Source organism: Rana temporaria, chromosome 11 (genome assembly GCF_905171775.1).
Source record: "Rana temporaria chromosome 11, aRanTem1.1, whole genome shotgun sequence".
NCBI lineage: Eukaryota > Metazoa > Chordata > Amphibia > Anura > Ranidae > Rana > Rana temporaria.
Genome location: NC_053499.1, coordinates 58506564 through 58530087, shown reverse-complemented (window position 1 = coordinate 58530087; position 23524 = coordinate 58506564). Strand labels below are relative to the sequence as shown.

At 46.6% G+C, this 23524-nt stretch overlaps 1 protein-coding gene across 1 annotated transcript; it reads left to right on the top strand.

Annotated features, from left to right (window-relative positions):
- The first annotated feature begins 931 nt into the window (after positions 1-931).
- LOC120917366 lies at positions 932-3307 on the top strand. The gene is made up of 2 exons (XM_040328607.1): positions 932-3012; positions 3179-3307. The coding sequence occupies exon 1, from the start codon at positions 1031-1033 to the stop codon at positions 2393-2395; it is 1365 nt and encodes a 454-aa protein (XP_040184541.1). The 5' UTR covers positions 932-1030; the 3' UTR covers positions 2396-3012; positions 3179-3307.
- The last annotated feature ends 20217 nt before the right edge of the window (positions 3308-23524 follow it).

Here is a 23524-nt window from a genome sequence, read left to right as displayed (position 1 = left end):
AGAAAAGGACAATAGGCCCAAAAAACATTGGTCCGGGTACAAAGGCAAAGGGAGAGGAGGTGTGTTGTTTAACACACCTCAGCAGCCCGCCAAGCCACAATGACCAACATCTGCCAGTGGGGGGAAGACTGAGGGCCTTTCTCCCACAATGGGCAACCTTCACCTCAAGTCCCTTCATTCTGGATCTGGTGGCAAATGGATACAGGCTAGAGTTTTCCTGTCGGCCACCAGAACGACTCTTGATCACATCTCCTCCCAAAGATCGGGAGAAAGCAAGAGCGCTGGGTCTCCAAGTAGGAGAGTTGTTAGACCAGAAGGTCCTGATTCCGGTTCCTCGGTCAGATCAGAACAAAGGGTTTTATTCCCACATTTTTGTCATCAGAAAGCCGTCAGGGAAGTATCGGCTCATTCTGAATCTTCGGTCTCTAAATCGATCGATCCGATACAAACACTTCAGGATGGAGACAGTCTTCTCTATCAAGAATCTGCTTTACCCAAACTGTTTTATGGCCACGTTGGACCTCAGGGATGCTTACCTACATGTCCCGATCCATCCGGCTTTCCAGAGATTCCTGAGAATAGCAGTAAAGATGGGATCGGAAATCAGGCACTTCCAGTTTCAGGCCCTCCCCTTCGGTCTGTCCTCTTCCCCTCGTATCTTCACAAAGGTATTGGGGGAAGCGCTGGCTCCACTAAGATTAAAGGCGATAACTATCATCCCTTACCTGGACGATCTATTAATAGTGGCAGAATCCCGCCAGAAATTACTAGCAGATCTTCAGACTGTACTCGACTTCCTTCAATCCCTGGGCTGGTTGATAAACAGGGAAAAGTCTTCTCTAGATCCAGCCCAGAAGGTGAAGTACCTGGGTTACGACTTTTGCTCAGTAGTCCAAAAAGTTTTCCTCCCAGAGGAGAAGGTTTTCAAGATGGTGCAAGCAGTGTCAGCCTTACAGACCAATCAGTTGGTCTCGCTGAGGGAAATTTCAAGGACGGTAGGTCTCATGACCTCGTGTTTCCCTGCGGTACCATGGGCAAGGTTCCATCAGAGACCATTGCAGAGATTCCTTCTGGAAAATTGGGACGGGGACGCCAGGTCCCTAGAGTCAAAAGTTTGGTTACCGACCAAGGTAAAGAGAAGTTTGTGGTGGTGGAGGAAAAATCTGCACCTAACAAAAGGCCTGCCTTGGTCCATCTCGATATCCAAGAGGATCACGACGGACGCAAGTGCCTGGGGGTGGGGAGCCCACCTCAAAGACCAGGTCGCACAGGGGAAATGGTCCTTGAAGGAAGCAAGAGCCTCATCGAACCAGAGGGAGCTGCTAGCGGTGCAAAGAGCCCTGCAAGCTTTTCAATCGGAGGTCAGGGGTCACAATCTCCAGATCCTGTCAGACAACATTGCGACAGTGGCGTACCTCAACAAACAAGGAGGCACGAGGAGTCGAATTCTTCAAGGAATTGCACAAAAATTTTTGTCTTGGGCAGAAGTAAATCTAGGCTCAATTTCAGCAGTGCACCTGAAGGGGATGCAAAACAGTTTGGCAGACTACCTCAGTCGCCACAGGGTGGAGCGAGACAATTGGTCACTTCATCCAGAAGTCTTTTTGGAGATCACCAACAAATGGGGTTGTCCCGAAGCGGATCTGTTCGCAAATCAGGACAACCGCAAGACAGAGGAGTTCTTTTCTCTAAACCCAGAGGATCGATCACTGGGGATAGATGCCCTGGCGAATCCGTGGCCCTTCAACCTCTGCTACGCCTTTCCGCCAATCAGACTCATTCCGGAAGTGCTCCGGAAGTTTCTCCTAGAAGAAACAGATCTTATTCTGATCGCCCCCTTCTGGCCCAAGAGGCCATGGTTTTCCCTGCTACAGTCTCTGGTCTCGGAGCCTCCACTGAGACTTCAGAACAGAGAGGACTTGCTGTCGCAGGGTCCAGTGTCACACCCACAGGTGGTTTCATTAAGCTTGACAGCTTGGTATCTGAAGAGAAGATACTGAAGGCTCAGGGGTTTTCTGACAAGGTGATTAGAACCTTGGTAAATTGCAGAAAACCAGTCACTAGAGCCATTTATTCCAAAGTTTGGAAAAAGTTTAATTCATGGTTGTCTGAAAACCAAAGATCAACGCATGATGTTCCTTCTATTTTGGAATTTTTTCAAGAGGGTGTCGACAAGGGTCTTTCAGTTAGTACCTTAAAGGTACAGGCGGCAGCTATCAGCGTTTTCCTCCAGTTTTCTCTTTTGGAAAATCCCATGGTAGCTAGATTCTTTAAATCCATTTCAAGGACCAGGCCAGTAGTGGTAAGAAGTTGTCCAACTTGGGACCTGTCCCTGGTACTTCAAACTCTGGTAGAGTTTCCCTTTGAGCCTTTAGAGGATATTTCTGTTAAATGACTTACCTTAAAAACTATTTTTTTTAGTAGCTATCACCTCAGCTCGTAGAGTAAGCGAGTTACAGGCCTTATCAGTGAGGGAGCCTTTCCTCACGATTTTTGAGGATCGAGTTGTATTAAAAACTGATCCAGGCTTTTTGCCTAAGGTAGCTAGTACATTTCACAGATCACAAGACATTGTACTGCCATCCTTTTGTAGTTCACCACAGGGTGATCAGGAAAAAAAATTTAGTTTTTTAGATGTAAGAAGAACCCTTCTTGCATATTTGGAGGTCACCAAGGTCTTCAGGAAGACAGATGCTTTATTTGTCCTTTTTTCAGGTACACACAAAGGTAAAGGTGCATCTAAAGCCACATTGGCTAGATGGATTAAGCAGGCCATCTCAGAATCCTATAAAATCAGAGAAGTTCCTACACCTTTTGTTACAGCACATTCAACAAGAGCTTTGGCTGCATCTTGGGCTGAGAGGGCTGGTGCTTCACCAGAACAAATCTGTAAAGCTGCCACATGGTCCAGTTATTCGACCTTTATTAAACACTATCGCCTGGATCTGCTATCCGCTCAAGAACAGGCGTTTGGTCGAAAGGTCCTTCAGGCAGTTGTCCCACCCTAGACTGGTAAGTTCTGGCTCATCGTCTCATGGGCTGTCCTGGAAGACGCTTGAGAGAAAAGCTGAGTTAGGCTTACCGGTAACTCCTTTTCTGAGAGTCTTCCAGGACAGCCGGATTCCCACCCGGTTTTGTTGTATGGAAGTTATGTGTTATTAATGCATATGTTTTTCAGGGTAGTCCTACGGTTCTCGAGAAGACTGGCATGGGGCCTGGAGGACCGCCCTTTTATCTGGTGGGGGTTAACGTGTTTCCTGTCCTGGTAGGAGGAGCCCTAGGTCTCATGGGCTGTCCTGGAAGACTCTCAGAAAAGGAGTTACCGGTAAGCCTAACTCAGCTTTTCCTCATGGCTCAGTTATGTCACCCTCAAGAAGGGACTGGTGGATAGCAGTTATCTATGGATGGAGTCCTGGCCTGGAGTGGTGATTGAAATCCCCCAATCTACCTGAGGAGAAGTAGTCAGTAGTCTGAGTACTACAAGACAGAGTGTAGTGGGCAGGTAGGTCAGTGTAGTGGGCAGGTAGGTCAGTGTAGTGGACAGGTAGGTCAGTGTAGTGGACAGGTAGGTCAGTGTAGTGGGCAGGTAGGTCAGTGTAGTGGACAGGTAGGTCAGTGTAGTGGGCAGGTAGGTCAGTGTAGTGGACAGGTAGGTCAGTGTAGTGGACAGGTAGGTCAGTGTAGTGGACAGGTAGGTCAGGGTAGTGGACAGGTAGGTCAGGGTAGTGGGCAGGTAGGTCAGGGTAGTGGGCAGGTAGGTCAGTGTAGTGGGCAGGTAGGTCAGTGTAGTGGGCAGGTAGGTCAGTGTAGTGGGCAGGTAGGTCAGTGTAGTGGGCAGGTAGGTCAGTGTAGTGGGCAGGTAGGTCAGTGTAGTGGGCAGTAAGAATGAGTTCCGGCGTGTTCGCATAGAGCACGTGCGGAACCCGCCAGGAAGTGTGCACGGCACTGCGCTAATCACAGCCAGGGAGACATTTCCCGATGCTCGGCTGCAGGGATCGTGAAATGTCTCCCTGGCTGATATTAGCGCAGCGCCGTGCTCACTTCCTGGCGGGTTCCGCACGTGTTCTATGCGAACACGCCGGAGCTCATCCTTAGTGGGCAGGTAGGTCAGCGTAGTGGACAGGTAGGTCAGCTGCCTCTTAAAGTGACTGACTGGTAGAGCAGTGGACGGTATGATTATTTTTTTCATTTTTATTTTGTTTTTTATTATTTTTACAGAATTTTTATTTTTTTTAGGAATCATTAGAGGACTTCAGTGAAATACCAGGGGTCCAAACAGGGGGATTCTGTGGCACACGAGGTGATTAGGGTGGGCCCTGGCACACCCTGTGTGCACGCCTATGATCCTGACACCATATCAAGCATGGTGTTGGGATGATATGAGTGCTAAAACAGCCATTCACCTGACCCCCGGTCCTTGGCAAAATTGTCCCTGAATGGCAGTTTGGAAATGTGGTCACCCTAACAAGAGGGGACATGGAAGGCCGCGATCGGCAGCTGTATAGTGCCCACGAGCTGCGGGATCTCCCTGGGGCTTGTAGTTCTCTCTCCTACTGTATCCACTGAAGAGGGGAGGGGCCTCTGACCCGGGCATGTATCAGCTTCACTCTTAAGTGAGTCGCTCTGCTTCTACACTTTTGATGATACATGCCTGGGTTAGAGTCCCCTCTTCAGTGGATACAGTCAGAGAGAGAACTACAAGCCCCAGGGAGATCCCGTGGCTTGTGGGCACTATACAGCCGCCGATCACTGCCTCCCATCTCAAGTCCTGGGTGCACAACGGAGACTAGCCAGGTACAGGGAAACCTCTGGAAGTGTGGGGGGGGGGTGACTGTCTGGGGACCCTGATGTAAGGGGGCCCTCAGGGGACCCTGATGTAAGGGTCCCCAGCTGAACTGGGGGTGTCGGTAACATATAATGACACTCCCTAGCAGTTCGTATCGGGTGCGATGCGGGAACCCACAGTGGACTTGCAGGGTTCTCGCATTGCACCAGTGTGAACCGGGCCTAAGAAATATTTTTTTTAGTTTACAAAATGCATGCAATGACAGTTGATAAGGATTAACGGCTTGCCAACCGCCGCACAACGATGTACGGCGACGGCACGGCTGCACACATGGGCGTCCAGGTATGTCCCCTTTAAGATGCAGAGCCATTGGTCGCGAGCGCAGCGGCATGTTCATAGCTGTGCTGCAAAGTGTCCCTGGAATTTTTTTTCAAATGTTGGCAACTATGGAAGAATGGTCAAACATTCCCATAGACACACTCCTAAATCTTGTGGACAGCCTTCACAGAAGAGTTGAAGCTGTTATACCTGCAAAGGGTGGGCCAACTCAATATTAAACCCTATGGACTAAGACTGGGATGTCATTAAATTCATGTGCGTGTAAAGGATGGCGTCCCAATACTTTTGGTAATATAGTGTTAATACATTCCTTAGTGGGGGGAATGGGAGTGTAGTCAGAGCAAAAATAAACCTGATAGAGGTTCCTATTATTTTCCTCTTTATTCAAAACTAAAAATGATTATTACTTTTTAAAGAGCGAAGTACCCATATGAACCAATCATCGATCACCATAGAGAGGGCACATGAGAAAGGTTGTGTATTATTGTACTTTCCACTATATATGATTAGGAGGAACTCAGTGGTTCGGCGGTTCTTGTGTCCCCAAAGTCGCAGGGCGAATCCTATGTATATGGGTGGGTCCTGTGGTACTACACTTCCCAGCATAACCGTGGAGCCCACGCAGGCACTTGCCACCCTTTAGCTTCCTTTTAGCAGTGCAAAAGAAGAAAGCTGCCAACGAATGAAAGTACTGAACCCCTAAACCCACAATAAAGGAAATATCATGCTGAATGTCTTTACTTACCTAGTCAGGGAATGTCGTCTATCTGAAATCAGCGTGCAGACTCGAGTTGAATTCAGCTCGGCTGTCTAGCGTGCCACTTGTTACTCAGAGTGGTGGGTGGGCATCACTTTGTAAGAGGGGGCTTGTGGTTACCAGGGACACCCAGGATTTAAAAAGAATTTGGTGACCAATCAGAAAAGATGTGCGTGTGAGGTTGTATTTGTGTGGGGGACAACAATGTGTGCAGGAGGATGGGTGGGGGTGGAGGAGGGTGAGGGGGCACTGTGAAAAGGTCTGGGGGGAAAGGTCCTGCAAACCAAAAGCATCAAAGCAGCAGAAGAAGAGAAGGCAGGCAGAGATAAGAGAACGCAACAGAAACTTTCCTGGTCATGAGACAGAAACTACGACAACCCCAACATAATATTACGTGATAACATTTATTGATTTATATATTGATTGTTTTTTTTGCACGTAAATGTATTCTGAACTATAAAGATATTAAAGTATAACTTTTAAAATGTTTTTGCACACAGCAGCTTGCCAGGATTCATCAAGATTATGGGCCAGATTCTCGTACATCCGCGCAATTTTGTGCAGGTGTAACGTATCTGATTTACGTTACGCCTCCGCAACTTAGACGGGCAAGTGCTGTATTCTCAAAGCACTTGCTCCGTAAGTTGCGGCGGCGTAGCGTAAATCGGCCGGCGTAAGCGCGCCTAATTCAAATTTGGATCAGGGGGGCATGTTTTATGTAAATGTACTGTGACCCGACGTGATTGACGTTTTTCCCGAACGGTGCATGCGCCGTCCGTGGAATTTCCCAGTGTGCATTGCTCCAAAGTATGCCGCAAGGACGTCATTGGTTTCGACGTGAACGTAAATGACGTCCAGCCCCATTCATGGACGACTTACGCAAACTACGTAACTTTTTCAAACGCGGGAACGACGGCCATACTTAACATTGGTACGCCGCACTTATGCCACCATATAGCAGGGGCAACATTACGCCAAGAAAAGCCTAACGTAAACGGCGTATCTTTACTGCGTCGGCCGCGCGTACGTTCGGGAATTCGCGTATCTCGCTAATTTGCATACTCGACGCGGAATTCGTTAGAAGCGCCACCTAGCGGTCAGCAAAAATATGCAGTTACGATCCAACGGCGTAAGAGACTTACGCCTGTCGGATCTAATGGATACCTATGCGTAACTGATTATAAGAATCAGGTGCATAGATACGACGGCTCGGATTAGGACTTACGACGGCGTACATGGCGCTGCGCAGTCGTAAGTCCTTTTTGAATCTGGGCCACTATATTTTATTTAAGGCAGCACATTATTTACACATCATTTTTCGAAGTATACAAAATGCATATAAGCCCATAATGCAGGGCGCAGGGGAGCCGCCCCCCCTGTCCAATGCGTCCGGCGCCCCACATGTGGATTAGGGGGCATGGATTCCAATGGTGTTTTTTTTAAGCACGTGATTAGAGCCTGATGCTCCAATAGGCTTCAAGAAAAGCGTAGACTCAGGGAGCAGAGCACTGTACCCCAGGCCCACCCAGTTGTGTGACAATAGAAAATGAATATTCACTATTGTCACACTGATTCTCCTCCCGACCGGCTCTAGTGATGCAGAGGAGAAGACGCAGGGCAAGCTAGGGTAAGTGCAAGGCCAACACCGACTGACCCACCGGCGGGGGGGGGGGGGGGCCTGGGTGCATTGTTTGCCTACCCAAAACATATACCACCGGCCACCACTGGTCTGTATATGCAGGAAACCATGCTTGTTATACTCACCATGGAACCTAAGGGGTTAAAGTGGTTGTAAAGGTTCAGTTTTTTTTTTTAAATAACAAACATGTCATACTTACCTCCACTCTGTAGCTCGTTTTGCGGATTATTGTTTTTACTGGTATTGGCAGCGATCTTCAATTTTTAATGGGACTGCGACATTGCAGTGAACAAATCTGACCCCAAATAGCACTTTTTGGGGATCAGTGATATTATTACATTGATCAGTGATATAAATTCACAGATCAATGTATAAATGACACCGGCGTAGAAGGGGTGATCAAGGGGTTAAGTGTGTTCCCTGGGTGTTTTCTAACTGTAGTGGGGATGGGCTACCAGGGACATGACAGAGATAGCTGTTCCCCGATCACTGGGAACCGTAGATCTCTGACATGTCATCTGGCAAAACGGGCATCGGCTTGTTTACATCGGCAGATCCCTGTTCGGCCTCTGTATACCATGATCGTGGGTCACCAGCAGACATCGAGTCCAACGAACCCGTGGGCACGCTTCCGCTGTACGCGCCAGGCTTTCATGCATGCCCGTTATCCCCTGTGCAAAGACCAATGTACACCTAAGGCAGCTTGCACAGGAGAGCCGACCTTCCGCATAATGACAGTGGCTGGTCGGCAAGCTGTTAAAGTGTGAACTTTCACACTGGAGCGTTGGAGCGTTGCGCTAGCAGGACGGTAAAAAAAGTCCTGCTAGCCGCATCTTTGGAGCGGTGTGTTTACCACTCCTTCACCGCTGCTGCCCATTAAAATCAATGGGACAGCGTGGCTATACCGCTCGCAATGCGCTACTGCAGCAGCGCATTGCGGGCGGTTTTAACCCTTTCTCAGCCGCAAGCGGAGGTAAAACCGCCCCCGCTAGCGGCCAAAATGCGCTGCAAATCCGCCCATAGCGTCGGTGGTAAAAATAGCGGAGTTCTACCACAGATGCTAGGAACGGTTCAGTGTGAAAGGGGTCTTAGTGTCACTTTTCAGCTGTCTCTCTGTGATTTAGTTGAACGGATCTTCGCAGCTAATGACTGCTGATAATCGCATGCCTGCCTCAGATCTCAGCGCACTTTTTTTGTGTATTTTTCCTTTTATCCCGGGCAGCTTCCCGTCCTACTTTCTCTGCTACTAATGTTCTTTCAGTTAATTAGACGCTCCACAGAAAACAAACAAACAAACCTTTGTTTAGCCCAAACTTCCATACTAATAGCTGATGGCTCTCGTATTATGGAGCCCCTCGGGGAAAAGGTCAGGGATTTTGTTAATGAATTTTGATATGTTAAAGTGAATATAAATTTTGAGACCAACTTTCTGAATATAAGCATTTGATAGCAGCCTAAGAATAACGGTGCGTAGATTTTAGTATTTTACTCTAGTATTTTTTTTGTTTTATGTTATAATACAGCAGTCATGTGAGGCGATTGGTGCTCTTGCGGTCACTTGCCATTTCTTGCCCACAGGCAGATGAAGATTTCACATAGGATAGTTTCAGAAAGAGAAAATATCAATAGGTAGGTTCAGGTACATTGGCTTATACCGTGTTTCCCCGAAAATAAGCCCGGTTCTTATATTAATTATGCCAACAAAAGACACAGTGGGGCTTATTTTCGGGGTAGGTCTTACAATGTAATGTGCTGTCTTCTCTCCCCCTCTCCCTCCCTGCCTGTCAGGAATCCCCAGTGTGAACTGAGTTAAAATTCTTGTGAAATCCTATAATACACTCTATTACAGTATTATATAATGTACAATGTGCGTGTTCCTGTAATATAATTGTGCCAAATACCTTTGTTATATCGCCATTCTGCGCTTCTGTGACCCGCCGGAGGTCTCTTCCCCGCAATTATATTACAGAAACACACACATTGTACATTATATAATACTGTAAGGCCGGGTACACACAAACAAACATGTACGGTGAAAGCGGTCCGTCGGACCGTTTTCACCGTACATGTCTGCCAGAGGGCTTCTGTACGATGGTTGTACACACCATCGTACAGAAGTCCGCGCGTAAACAATACGCGGGGCGTGTCCGCGTCGCATGCGAGGGACGGCGGGCGCCTGGACATGTACGGTAGGTCTGTACTGACGACCGTACATGTCCGAGCGGGCAGGATTCCAGTGGACGGTTTTAAAACACGTCCAGGAATATTTGTCTGCTGGGAAAAGGCCCGGCGGGCAAATGTTTGCTGGAATTCGGCCCGCTCGCGCCCACACACGACCGAACATGTATGCTGAAACTGGCCCAGTGCGCATTGCGGCTAAGTACGCCATACGGGCCTATTGATTTTGACGTGGACGTAAACAAGGTAAATCCCGATTCGCGGACGACTTACGCAAACAACGTAAAAATGTTGAATTTCGCGGCGGGAACGGCGGCCATACTTAACATTGGCTAGGCCACTAGAGCATAGCTCTAACTTTAGGCGGCCTATCTCTTACGGAAACGACGTAATTCGACTGCGGTGGTCGCGCGTACGTTCGTGAATCGGCGTACAAGCTCATTTACATAATCTACACCAGCCGCAATGGAAGCGCCACCTAGTGGTCAGCCAAAACATTGCAATCTAAGATAGGACGGCGCAAGCCGTCCGATTTTAGATATGTTTAAGTGTATCTCTGTTAGAGAATACACTTAAACATAGGGCGGCGTAGATTCAGAGTTAGGTCGGCTTATCTGTAGATAAGCCGGCCTAACTCTTTCTGAATCTACGTATAAGTGTTCAGCTATAGGCCCCTTTCACACGTGCGGATCGTATGTCCGCTTTTTCATCCATCCGTTTGCGGATGAAAAAGGGACATACATTGGTCCCTATGCGAATGCGGGTGTCAGCGGATGAACATCCGCTGGCACCTGTAATCGTCCGCCTCCGCAAACATGCAGACGGAAGAAAATCCTATTTTTTCTTCCGTCTGCAGAGTGGATCTGATGAACACGGACACACGGTCCGTGTTCATCCGATCCCCCCATAGGGGAGAGCGGAGAAAAGGCAGGGCGGTCCCTGCACAGTGTGTGGAGACCGCCCTGTCATCCGACGGCTCAGTGGGGATATACGGAGCGATCCCCGCTGAGCTTACGGACATACGGAGGCGGATCATTACTGATCCGCCCCGTGTGAAAGGGGCCTTATTCAGGAAAGAACAGGGGCTTATACATTAAAGCCCTGTACACACGATCGGTTTGTTTGATGAAAACGGACCGATAGACTGTTTTCATCGGACAAACCGATCGTGTGTGGGCCCCATCGGTTTGTATTCCATCGGTGAAAAAAAATAGAACATTTTAAAATTTTCCTATGAATAAAAAAACGATAGAAAAAAACGATCGTCTGTGTGGAAGTCCATCGGTCAAAAATCCACGCATGCTCATAATCAAGTCGACGCATGCTCGGAAGCATTGAACTTCATTTTTCTCAGCACGTCGTAGTGTTTTACGTCACCGCGTTGGACACGGTCGGATTTTTGACTGATGGTGTGTAGGCACGACTGATGAAAGTCAGCTTCATCGGATATCTGCCGAAAAAATCCATCGGATTAGATTCCATCAGATATCCGATCGTGTGTACAGGGCTTAAGAGTGGCAACGTGGTGAGAACATTATGCGCCCAGTAAATATCTGATAACCTCTTCCTCACGTAGCCCTGTTGATTACGGTTGACTGGTGTTCCTCTATACAGACATATGTAAGCAATGTATACTGTACTGAGAATATTTTTCTACCATCCCTTACTTATTTTTACCCTGAAATATTTTGTGATACTGACATGTGTAAAATAGTTTTTTTCAATAAAGTTCTTACTTTGTAAAAAAAAGAGTGGCAACTTAGAAGATAGAGGAACAGCATTGCCACTCTCAATAGGGAAGGAGGGAACATTCTAGGATCAAAGAGGTATGTACTAAATAAGATTAGAGTTTTGTGCAAAAATGTTCAGCAAACACCAGGGGCTATTAAATTAGGTCAATGAACCCTAAAAAATGGCGTGGCCGTGAACTTGGTATGCATACACACGGCAGGACTTTTTCTGCGAACTTTACCAAAATCACGTGTTTTTTCAGCTCTTTTCTGCTCTTTACCGCCACCCTTTGGTCAACTTCTGCTATTGTTGGTTGATTTTAACATTGGTTTTGAGCATGCGTGTTTGTACTTTGGACAAAAGTCCGATGGACTTCTGTACACACCATAGGACTTTGCACCGTAGGTCTTTTGTTGCTGAAAAGTTTGTCCGTTTGCAGAGCGAACATTTGTCCGATGAAAACCGAAAAAGTTTGTCCGATGGAGCGTACACATGGTCCGATTTTTTGGAAAACCTGGGAATTTAGAAGTTTGTTGTCAAAAAGTCTGACCGTGTGTATGGGGCTTAACAGTGCCGATCCTGACCTCCCTGGGGCCCTAAGAAAAATGACATGTCACATTAAACGCTTGCCGACCAGCCCGGGCAGTTATACGGCGGCAGGTCGGCTCTGCTGGGCGAGATCACTTAGATCTACGTCATCTCGCCGAGCACTGATCGCTATAAAAATGCCAATGGTCCCAAAAATGTGTCAAAAGTGTCCGATGTGTCCGCCATAATGTCGCAGTACAGATAAAAATCGCTGATCGCCGCCATTACTAGTAAAAAAAAAATATTAATAAAAATGCCATAAAACTATCCCCTATTTTGTAAACGCTATAACTTTTGCGCAAACCAATCAATAAACACTTATTGCGATTTATTTTTTTAATGAAAAATATGTAGCAGAATACGTATCGGCCTAAACTGAGGAAAATTTTTTTTTGTTTTATACATTTTTAGGGGATATTTATTATAGCAAAAAGTAAACAATATTCATTTTTTTCAAAATTGTCGCTCTATTTTTGTTTATTGCGCAAAAACTAAAAACCACAGAGGTGATCAAATACCACCAAAAGAAAGCTCTATTTGTGGGAAAAAAAGGACGCCAATTTTGTTTGGGAGCCACGACGCACGAACGCGCAATTGTCAGTTAAAGCGACACAGTGCCGAATCACAAAAACTGGCCTGGTCTTTGACCAGCAATATGGCTTGAGTGGTTAAAGTTGAGAAGCGGGGGAGGGGGTGTTCTGCTGTCGAAAATGACATCTTACATTAAAGTTAGAAGCAGGGGGTTCTGACTTCTTACCTCTTCTCCCATGCAGCCAACGAGTTGAGAAGCAGGGTGAGGGCCCGAAAATGACTTTTAACCAGATGGGGCCTCTAGTAATTTGGGGGGCCCCCAGCAGCTTTTCGGGGCCCTAAGCGGCTTGCATAGTGAGCCTATAGGGCGGATCGGCCCTGCATGCAGCCAGCGAGTTAAGAAGCGGGGTGAGGGGCCAAAAATGACTTCTCACCAGGCGGGGCCTCTAGTAATTTGGGGACCCTCCGCAGCTTTGCGGGGCCCTAAGCGGCTTGCATAGCGAGCCTATAGGGCGGATCGGCCCTGGGGCTTAACTTATACTATAATGTCTTATGGTGGTCTTACATGCGTCGATTATATTTTCTAAATTGATTTCCGATTCAACCAAAATGATTAAATTGGTGAATAATCAAATAGCCGTAACTTCCTATTTGATGGAGTTATGCCCTGTACACACAAGCAGATTTTCCGCTCAAGCCTGCCTTGCATACACACTGTCACACAAAAGTTCGGTGAACTTTTGACTGCCAAGAACGTGGTGACGTAAAAGACTACGATGAGCCAAGAAAATGAAGTTCTATGCTTTTGGGCATGCGTCGATTTGTTTCCGATTCAGGTTTTTTCCTGATGGCAAAATAGAGAACTTGCTCTCTATCTTTTTCCAGCAGTTTTAGCATTGGAAAAAGTCTGATGATGCGTACACACGGTCGGGATTCCTGACCAAAAGCTCTCACCGGACTTTTTCCAACGGAAAACCTGATCGTGTGTATGGGGCATTGTTTTAGATTGGATTCAATCAAACTGAGTGGATTGGTCAGGGTGGAAAATTATCAATCTTTTTGCATCAATCGGTAGCACTAATATGTTTTAGTCATGAATTTAACTGTATTTAAAATGATCATATAGTTACATAGTTATGTATAGTGACAATCAACGCAAAGTGCAATGTGCATAAAACTATATAGAAACTATGGGCCAGATTCATAAAGGACATACGGCGTCGTATGTCCGAATGAGCGCGGTCGTATCTATGCGCCTGATTCATAGAATCAGTTACGCATAGATTTGGCCTAGATACGAGCGGCGTAAGTCTCCTACGCCGTCGTATCTTAGGGTGCTATTAACGCTGGCCGCTAGGGGCGCTTCCGTAGATTTACACGTAGAATATGCAAATGAGCTAGATACGCCGATTCAGAAACGTACGTCCGCCCGGCGCATTGATTTACGTTGTTTACGTAAGGCTTTTTTTCGGCGTAAAGTTACCCCTGCTATATGAGGCGTAGCCAATGTTAAGTATGGACATCTGGACAGCGTCGATTTTTACGTCGTTTACGTCGTTTGCGTAAGTCGTACGCGAATAGGGCTGTGCGTAAGTTACGTTCACGTTGATAGCATTGACTATTTGCGACGTGATTTCGAGCATGCGCACTGGGATACGTTCACGGACGGCGCATGCGTCAATTACGTGGGGTCAAGGCTCATTATAATACAACACGCCCACTGCCTGGACAATTTGAATTAGGTGGGCTTACGCCGGCCCATTTACACTACGCCACCGTAACTTAGGACGCAAGTTTGTTGTGAATACGGTACTTGCCTCATTAAGTTACTGCGGCGTAGTGTATCTGAGATACGCTACGCCCGCCTAATGATAGGCAATTCTATCTAAATTTGGCCCAATGTATATATCAAAATAAATGTGAAAAAAACCCCACAGCTGCATTATTCACTCTTGAGTAGAGGAAATTAAAGCAGAGCTCCACCCTAAAGTGTCTTCTGGGACCTGTGTGAGTGATGGAGGGGCTGGACATGGCTACTGCCACGGATACTGCGGCGATCTATCGCCAGAATTGGGAGAAAATACCTGGATTAGACAGGTATCTGCTCTCCCCTCCCACCTGAAAGGTGCCAAATGTGACACCAAATATGCTGCTGCTGGGAAGAAGCTGGATGCATGAGTTTTGTGATCCGATGATGCCACCATTGATTTCGAAATTCGACCGACCAAACCTTCAATTTCACCTCATGTTTCTACATAAAAGAATTTTCGTGTCTGGGAATCTTCTTTCTTTCCGGGAACCTTCGTTTCTTTACGGGAATTTTCTTTTCTTGCACATGCGCATTTATTTTTTTGATTAAATTTCTCGCACGATTCTCCCATCATTGATTAGAAAATCGTTAGTTTTTTCAAAAAATATATAACTGTTAGATTTTAAAAATTCGATGGCCGCACGAAAATCGGCTGTTGCTGCAGGCAGCCCACTAATGGTGTGAAATACAAACGAAAATTCTTAGATAAGATTTTCGAAAGAAAGATCTTCCGAAATTCGACCCGTGTATGGCCAGCGTTAGTTACTAAAACCGGAGAGTGCAAAATCTGGTGCAGTTGTGCATAGTAGCCAATCAGCTTTAGCTTGTTCAATTAAGCTTTGACAATACAACCTGGAAGCTGATTGGTTTCTATGCAGCGCTGCACCAGATTTCATACTCTCCAGTTATAGTAAATCAACCCCAGCGTGTGCAATAAAAAGGTCTTCATTAAAGTAAATGATTGCCATGGCTCAGCTCCTGTACTATAGTAACACACTGATTAGACAGTCCATGGGGAGTTTCTATATATGCTCTATATGTCCCTTTACATTCAACAGAGAATTTTTTTGTAGAAAGGTGGCAAAGGTCGCTTCGCCTGTTGGCCACTAGGGGCACCCGCGGCACGCCCCCTGAGCCGATGCGAGTGCTCGGTGGGCGCGATGACCACAGGGCACCCGCGATTGCTCGTGACAAAGTGAGAACCGGGATCTGTGTGTGTAAACACACAGATCCGGGTAGGAAGAGACTGATCATGTGTTCATACAATGTGTGAACACCGATCTCTCCCTTCCTCTAGTAAGTCCCATCCCCCCTACAGTTGGAACACAGTGAGGGAACACAGTTAACCCCTTGATCGCCTCCTAGTGTTAACCCCCTCCCTGCCAGTGACATTATACAGTAATAAGTGCATTTTTATAGCACTAATCCCTGTATAAATGTGAATGGTTCCAAAAATGTGTCAAAAATTTCCAATGTGTCCGCCGCAATATTGCAGTCCAGATAAAAATCGCAGATTGCCACCATTAGGCCCCGTACACACGAGGATACATGTCCGATGAAAACGGTCCGCGGACCGTTTTCATCGGACATGTCTCCTGGGAGCTTTTGGTCTGATGTGTGTACACACCATCAGACCAAAATCCCCGCGGACAGAGAATGCGGTGACGTAGAAGACACCGACGTTCTCAAACACGGAAGTGCAATGCTTCCACACATGCGTCTAATCAATTTGACGCATGCGCGGGATTTTCAGGACGCTGGTTACACGTCATAACCAGCGGACGTGTCCGATTAGGTGTACTAACCATTGGACATGTCCGACGGACATGTTTCCAGCGGACAAGTTTCTTAGCTTGCTAAGAAACTTTTGTCCGATGGAAACCTGTCCGCTAGGCCGTACACACGGTCGGACATGTCCGCGGAAACTGGTCCGCGGACCAGTTTCAGCGGACATATTCGACCCTGTGTACGCGGCCTAACTGGTAAAAAATAATAATAAAAATGCCATAAAACTACCCCCTATTTTGTAGACGCTAAAAGTTTTGCGCAAACCAATCAATATACGCTTATTGCAATATCTTTTACCTAAAATATGTAGAAGAATACGTATCGGCCTAAACTGAGAATTTTTTTTTTTAAAAACAAACGTGGGATATTTATTATAGCAAAAAATAAAATATATTGGGGTTGATTTACTAAAGGCAAATCCACTTTGCACAACAAGTGCACTGCAAGTCGCTGTAGATCTGAGAGGGACATGCAAGGAAAACAAAAACGTATTTTTGCTTATACATGATTGGATGATAAAATCAGCAGAGGTTCCCCTGATTTCAGATCTTCCCCTCAGATTTACAGCGACTGCACTTCCAAGTGCATTTTGTGTTTTTTGTTGCTCTTCTTTTGTTTATAGCGCAAAAAATAAAAAACACAGAGGTGATCAAATACACCAAAAGAAAGCTCTATTTGTGGTAAATTTCAGACAAGCTTTATATATTCTCATCTTTGAATGTATGTAGAGAAGAGAATGCGGCAGACAGGCAGGTACATCTTGTGTAGGAGGATTTGTTTAATCTCTGTGCATCACTTGAGGATAGTCACGTCACTGGTTATATGTAAAGGTTTACAACCTCTTTAAGTGAGAGCATGCATGAGGTCCTCACTATCTGCTCGGCGTGGTATACTGGACTAGTAGAGTGGGCACATGCTCAGCACATCCCTCCTAATGCAAACATACAAGTCGGGAAACTGCCTTAAACTCCACTTTTGTTGAGAAAAAACACATTGGCCTTCAGATCCCGGCCCGGGATCTTAGGGCTCCCTTGTTAGAGGGGGCTTCCAGATTCCGATAATCCTCCCTGCCCTCAGACCCCCACAACCGCAGCCCAGGGTTGTTGGAAAGAGTCTCTTGTCCCCATTGGTACAAGGTGCTTTGGGGTGGGGGGCAGTACCCCCCCATGTTGAGGGCATGTGGTCTGGTATGGTTCAGGAGGGGGGGCGCTCATATGTCCCCTCCCTTTCCTGACCTGCTGGGCTGCATGCTTGGATAAGGGTCTGGTATGGATTTTTGGGTTGGGTTCCCCTCAAATTCCATTTCAGACCTGGAGGGCCTAGTATGGACTGGTGTGTGTTCAGAAAGCTTCACTGCCAGTTTCCCTTACTTGAGAATTCAGCACGGGGAATACTGGACAGGTAAGTGTCCTTATAATAAAAGTCAGCAAATAACAGTACAGTGGAACCTCGGATTGTGAGTAACATGGTTAACAAGCATTTCGCAATACGAGCACTGTATTTTTTAAAATCCTATGTCAGTTTGAGAGTGTTGTCTCGCAAAACGAGCAGGATTCAGGCCAAAGCGGTGTGCAGTACTGCGTTTTTGCCTGAGATGGGGGGGGGGGGGGGCGCTGGAGCCGAACGGCACTAGTAATAAAATAGTCATAATAAACATAACGGGCCAGATTCACAAAGAGATACGACGGTGTATCTACAGATACACCATCGTATCTCTGACGTAAACTGGTCCTATCTATGCGCCTGATTCATAGAATCAGTTACGCATAGATAGGGCTAGATCCGACAGTGTTACAATGTGTTACACTGTCGGATCTTTTTTTCAATTTAAAAATGGCGCCGGGGGCGTTCCCGCTGATTTACGATAAATAATATGTAAATCAGCGAGATACGCAAATTCACGAACCGACGCGGACCCGTCGCAGTGTTCTTACGTCGTTTCCGTAGCGGTTTTCCGTCGTATACTTACCCCTTCTTTTATCAGGCGCAGCCAATGTTAAGTATAGCCGGCGTTCCCATGTCGAATTTGAATTTTCCTACGTCGTTTGCGTACGCCGATTCACGAACACGCGCGTCGCAAGTCCTGCTCACTTCGCAACCACTGACGTCCTAGTGACGTCAGTAGGAGCAATGCACGCCGGGAAATTCCCCGGACGACGCATGTGCATTTAAATCGGCGCAGGAACGCGCCTGATTTAAATATGACACTCCCCTAGCCGCGGAATTTGAATTCTGCTGGGGGATTTAGGATCCGCCGTCGCAAGTTTGGAGGTAAGTGGTTTGTGAATTAGCCACTTGCCTCCTAAACTTGCGGGAGCGGATCTTAATTCACGTAGAACGAGCGGATCCGCTGCGCTACGTGAATCTGGCCCCCAATCTTTGGCTATGCATAGACTTTATTGTATTAATAATGTAGTGATTCCGCTGGTCACTGAATTCACAACACACTATATAATCAAAACTGCCGCCTGTGTTGACAATAGTGTTTGTAATGGAAACACAGGATCATCTCTTATTCCTGTTCCTTGTACTCTACAGTCAGATTTAGTCATGTGCTTATCCCTGGACTTTATTTACAAATGACTGGCTCAGCTAGTTCATAATGTTCCCACAGTAATAAGTTAGAGTCCTAGAAAGACAAACATTGCTGAGAAGAAACTCGTTTCAACATCCATCTGTTGGCTCAGTGATCAGCTAACAGGGACTGGCAGGTGAAAAGAATGTTAAAAATGGGTGTATTAAGGAGTATATTATTATTATTTATTTTATTAACCACTTCAGATCCGCGCTATCGTCAAAAGACGTCTGCAGCGCGGACCTGAAGTGCCGAGTAGACGTCTTTGGACGTCCTGTGTTTTCTCGGCTCCGAGCACACATCAGGGAAAAACTGTGTTGGCCGTGTCCCTTGGACACAGCCAATCACAGATCGTGCTTAATGGCCAATCGCAGAGGCCATTCAGCACTCGATCTCGCCGTCCAATAAGAGATGATCTCAAATGTAAACATATGAGATCATCTCTCATCGCCAGCTTTCTCTCCTCACACACAGACAGCGTGTGAGGAGAGATCAGTGTTACAGTGTTACAGTGAGTGAAAAAACGTTCAAACAGTGCCCACAGTCCCTGCCAGTGCAATCAGCCAGTGCCACCTGCCAGTGCATTCCCATCAGTGCCACCTGCCCCTGCCATCAGTGCCACCTGCCCCTGCCATCAGTGCCACCTGCCCCTGCCATCTGCCCATGCCACCTGCTCGTGCCATCTGCCATCAGTGCAATCTGCCATCAGTGCCACCTGCCAGTGCAATCTGCCATCAGTGCTATCTGCCCGTGCCATCTGCCCGTGCCATCTGCCCGTGCCACCTGCCATCAGTGCTACCTGCCATCAGTGCTACCTGCCATCAGTGCTACCTGCCATTAGTGCCATCTGCCAGTGCTACCTGCCATCAGTGCTACCTGCCATCAGTGCCATCTGCCCGTGCAATCTGCAAGTGCCATCTGCCAGTACCATTTGCCGTCAGTGCCACCTGTCAGTGTCATTAGTGCCACGTGCCATCTTTTATTAGCGTCACTAGTGCCACGTATCAGTGTCATCACCAACGATGGCTAAAAGATCATTTTCAGCCGAGGAGGTGTACGAAATTCTTGCGGCCGACGGGAGCAACGGGGAGCTCTCTGATTTGGATTCCTCCCCGAATTCAGACACCGAATCTGACGTTAACTACGAGCCGATAGTTAGCAGTGGAACAGTGACAGCCTCAGAGGAGGAGGAGGGTCCGCCCGCCAGACAAAGGCATATTGCTAAGGAGGCAGTGCCATCCACCAGCACCGCGTGCCATCCACCAGCACCGCTGTGCCATCCACCAGAACCGCTGTGCCATCCACCAGAACCGCAATACCTCGGCAAGCAAGGTCACATACCAGTGGGGTGTCACCTCAGTCCCAAAGGGTTAGGTCCCATGCCAGCCTTCCCTATTCCCTTGTGGCTTCCTCCTAATTCAGGAGAAGCCAACATTCCCCCTTTCACTGCCCAGCCAGGAGTCCAGGTGGACACAGAAAATTTTGCCCCGATTGCCTTTTTTAATTTAATTTTTACTGAGGACATGCTTGCCTCAATTGTGGCCCAGTGCAACCTTTATGCAGAACAATTTATATCCAGTAACTTAACGTCCTATTATGCCCGTCCCTTCCAGTGGAGAGCCCTAACGGTGGAGGAGTTTAAAAAAAATTTGGGCCTTGTATTCTGTATGGGACTAAACCATAAAAACCAAGAAAAGTTCATATTGGTCATCCCTCCCCATCTACCACATCCCCATCTTTTCCTCAACAATGCCCAGGTCCAGATATCAAATTATCATGATATTCCTACACTACAATGATAATACCCAGTGCCCTCCCCGAAATCACCCAAATTTTGATAAACTTTAAAATTCGGCCACTACTTAATTATTTTTCCGAAATTTTCCCTCAGTTGTTTACTGCGGACCAACACATATGCGTGGATGAGTCCCTTATAAAATTTTCTGGCAGGCTGGGCATAAAACAATTTATTCCCACCAAAAGGGCCCGCTATGGGGTGAAGCTCTATAAATTGTGTGACCGAGCCACAGGGTATACGTATGCCTTCAATGTATACGAAGGAAAGGACAGCCAGCTACACCCCCCTAATTGCCCAGACTACGTAGGAACCAGCGGGAAAATTGTTTGGGAACTCCTAAACCCGCTCATGGAGAAAGGCTACCACTTGTATGTGGACAATTTTTATACAAGTTTGCCTCTGTTCTGAAACCTTTTCAGAAAGAAAACACCAGCATGCAGCATTGTACGGACGAACCGGAAGGGCTTTCCTCAAAGCCTCGTCACCAAGAAATTAAGAAAAGGGGAGACGGCGAGTTTATGTAATGAGGAAGTTCTGGCTGTGAAGTGGAGGGACAAAAGGGACGTGTACGTGCTTTCTACCATCCACAACAATACATTTGTTGAGATCAGAAGGAGGAATGGGCGAATCCAAAAACCAACATGTATTCAAGAATACAATAAGTTCATGGGGGGTGTCCACTTGAACGACCAAATGCTGGAACCCTACCTTTCCACAAGAAGATCATACCAGTGGTATAAGAAAGTTTCAATGTATTTGTTTAATTTGGCCATGTACAATACTTATGTAATATATCAGAAATCCACTCCAAGACCCAAATCCTACCTTTTCTACCAGGAGGAAATCACCACTGCCCTTTTATACCCCAGCACCCCATCAGTAAACATTCGATCCGATGTGGTTAGCCGACTCTACGAGCGCCACTTTCCAGATAAAGTCCCTCCCAGACCAACAGGCCAAAAACGCAAAAAAAGATGCCAGGGTGTGCTCCAGAGGACGAGTGAGAAGGGATACCACTTTTTATTGTGCCCAATGCCCTTCCCAACCAGGCCTCTGCGTAGTTGGCTGTTTCCGCCGTTACCATACCTCACTAAATTATTAGTCACTTCCTGCCATTTACCTTCACACCCCTTATGCCTCTGCTTGCTCTGTAACTGACCCTGGCTTGTTATTTGACCACGCTTATGCCTACCGATTCTGTTTATACCTCTGCCTGATCTGGAACTGACCCTGGACTGTTTAACCATTCTTTTTGCCTGCCTCTTGGACTGATCTTTTACCCTGCCAGTGGACTAGTGGGATTAATAGCACAGGGGTCTCACATATGTGAGGGGCTCCAGAATTGTTTTTCTGGATGAAGAAAACAATTGTTTTTGTTTTCTCATCCTAGCTTAGGGTCTGGTTGCCCGGAGGCTTCAAAGAGATTTGGGTGGGAGAAGCCTCTACCCTGTCCCCATTCTGTCCTGAACGAGGCCCTACTTCTGCCTGCTGCCTGTAGGACCTATGCCATCATGCCTCTGCCTGTCGCATTAACTGAACACACCACATGGACCTGCCTACTACCAGGACCAATATTTTGGCACTGCTGACAATCTCTGCCTGCACTGACCCTGGACTGTATATGGACAGTATCCCTGCCTGCTGCCTGTTCTGACTATGGACAATATCCATGCCTGTTGCCTGGACAATTGCGTTTGCTTTTGCTGACCAAGTCCCTGCCTGCTGCCTGGACCAGTGCTATCGTCCTGTGGACAACTGCGCTACTAAAACCACAGGTACATTTTTTGTTTACCCTTTGCTTAGCATAATGTATTTTGGGGTGTAATTCTTGGCATGTGCATGCTATGTGTCCCTAGAACACCTGTTGGTGTTCATTGCATGTTGGGCCTCTGTATGTGGCCAGGCTGTGAAAAAGTCCCACACATGTGGTATTGCCATACTCAGGAGGAGTAGCAGATTGTATTTTGGGGTGTCATTGTTGCTATGTACATGTGGTGTGTTGGCAATAACTTATAAATGGACAACTTTACATAAAAAAATAGCATTTTCATTTTTTTTCCACATTTTCCAAAAACTTCTGGAAAAAAATGAATTGTTCAAAAGACTCATTATGCCTCATAGATTATACGTTGGGGCGTTAGCTTTCCAAAATGGGGTCACTTTGTGGGCGTTTCCTTTGTCCTGGTGCTCCAGGGCCTTCACAAGTGTAATAGGTAGTCAACAAGTTAGATGTGTAATTTATGCTTCTAGAACACCTGATGGTGCTCCCTGCATATTGGGCCTCTGTATGTGGCCAGGCTGTGAAAAAGTCCCACACATATGGTATCGCCATACTCAGGAGGAGTAGCAGAATGTATTTTGGGGTGTCATTTTTGCTATGTACATGCTATGTGTTGGCAATATCTTATAAATGGACAACTTTGCATAAAAAAAATGCGTTTTCATTTTTTTTTCACATTTTCCAAAAACTTCTGGAAACAAATGAATTGTTCAAAAGACTCATTATGCCTCATAGATTATACGTTGGGGTGTTAGATTTACAAAATGGGGTCACTGTGTGGGTGTTTCCATTGTCCTGGTGCTCCAGGGCCTTCACAAGTGTAATAGGTAGTCAACAAGTTAGATGTGTAATTTATGCTCCTAGAACACCTGATGGTGCTCCCTGCATGTTGGGCCTCTGTATGTGGCCATGCTGTGAAAAAGTCCCACACATGTGGTATTGCCATACTCAGGAGGAGTAGCAGAATGTATTTTCGGGTGTCATTTGTGGTATACACATGGCATGTGAGAGAAATAACCTATTACAATGACAATTTTGTGAGGGGGAATAAAAAAAAAATTAATTTTGCAAAGAATTGTGGGAAAAAATTACAACATCAAAAACCTCATCATGCATCTTACTAAATACCTTGGAATGTCTACTTTCTAAAAAGGGGGTATTTGTACTTTCCTGGCGTGTTCGGGTCGCAAGAAATGAGATAGGCCACCGGTACAACAGGTGTGA

Excerpts from the sequence above, each read along its gene's own strand:
- LOC120917366 (XM_040328607.1), top strand. The coding sequence starts at position 1,031 with ATGGGCAAGGTTCCATCAGAGACCATTGCAGAGATTCCTTCTGGAAAA.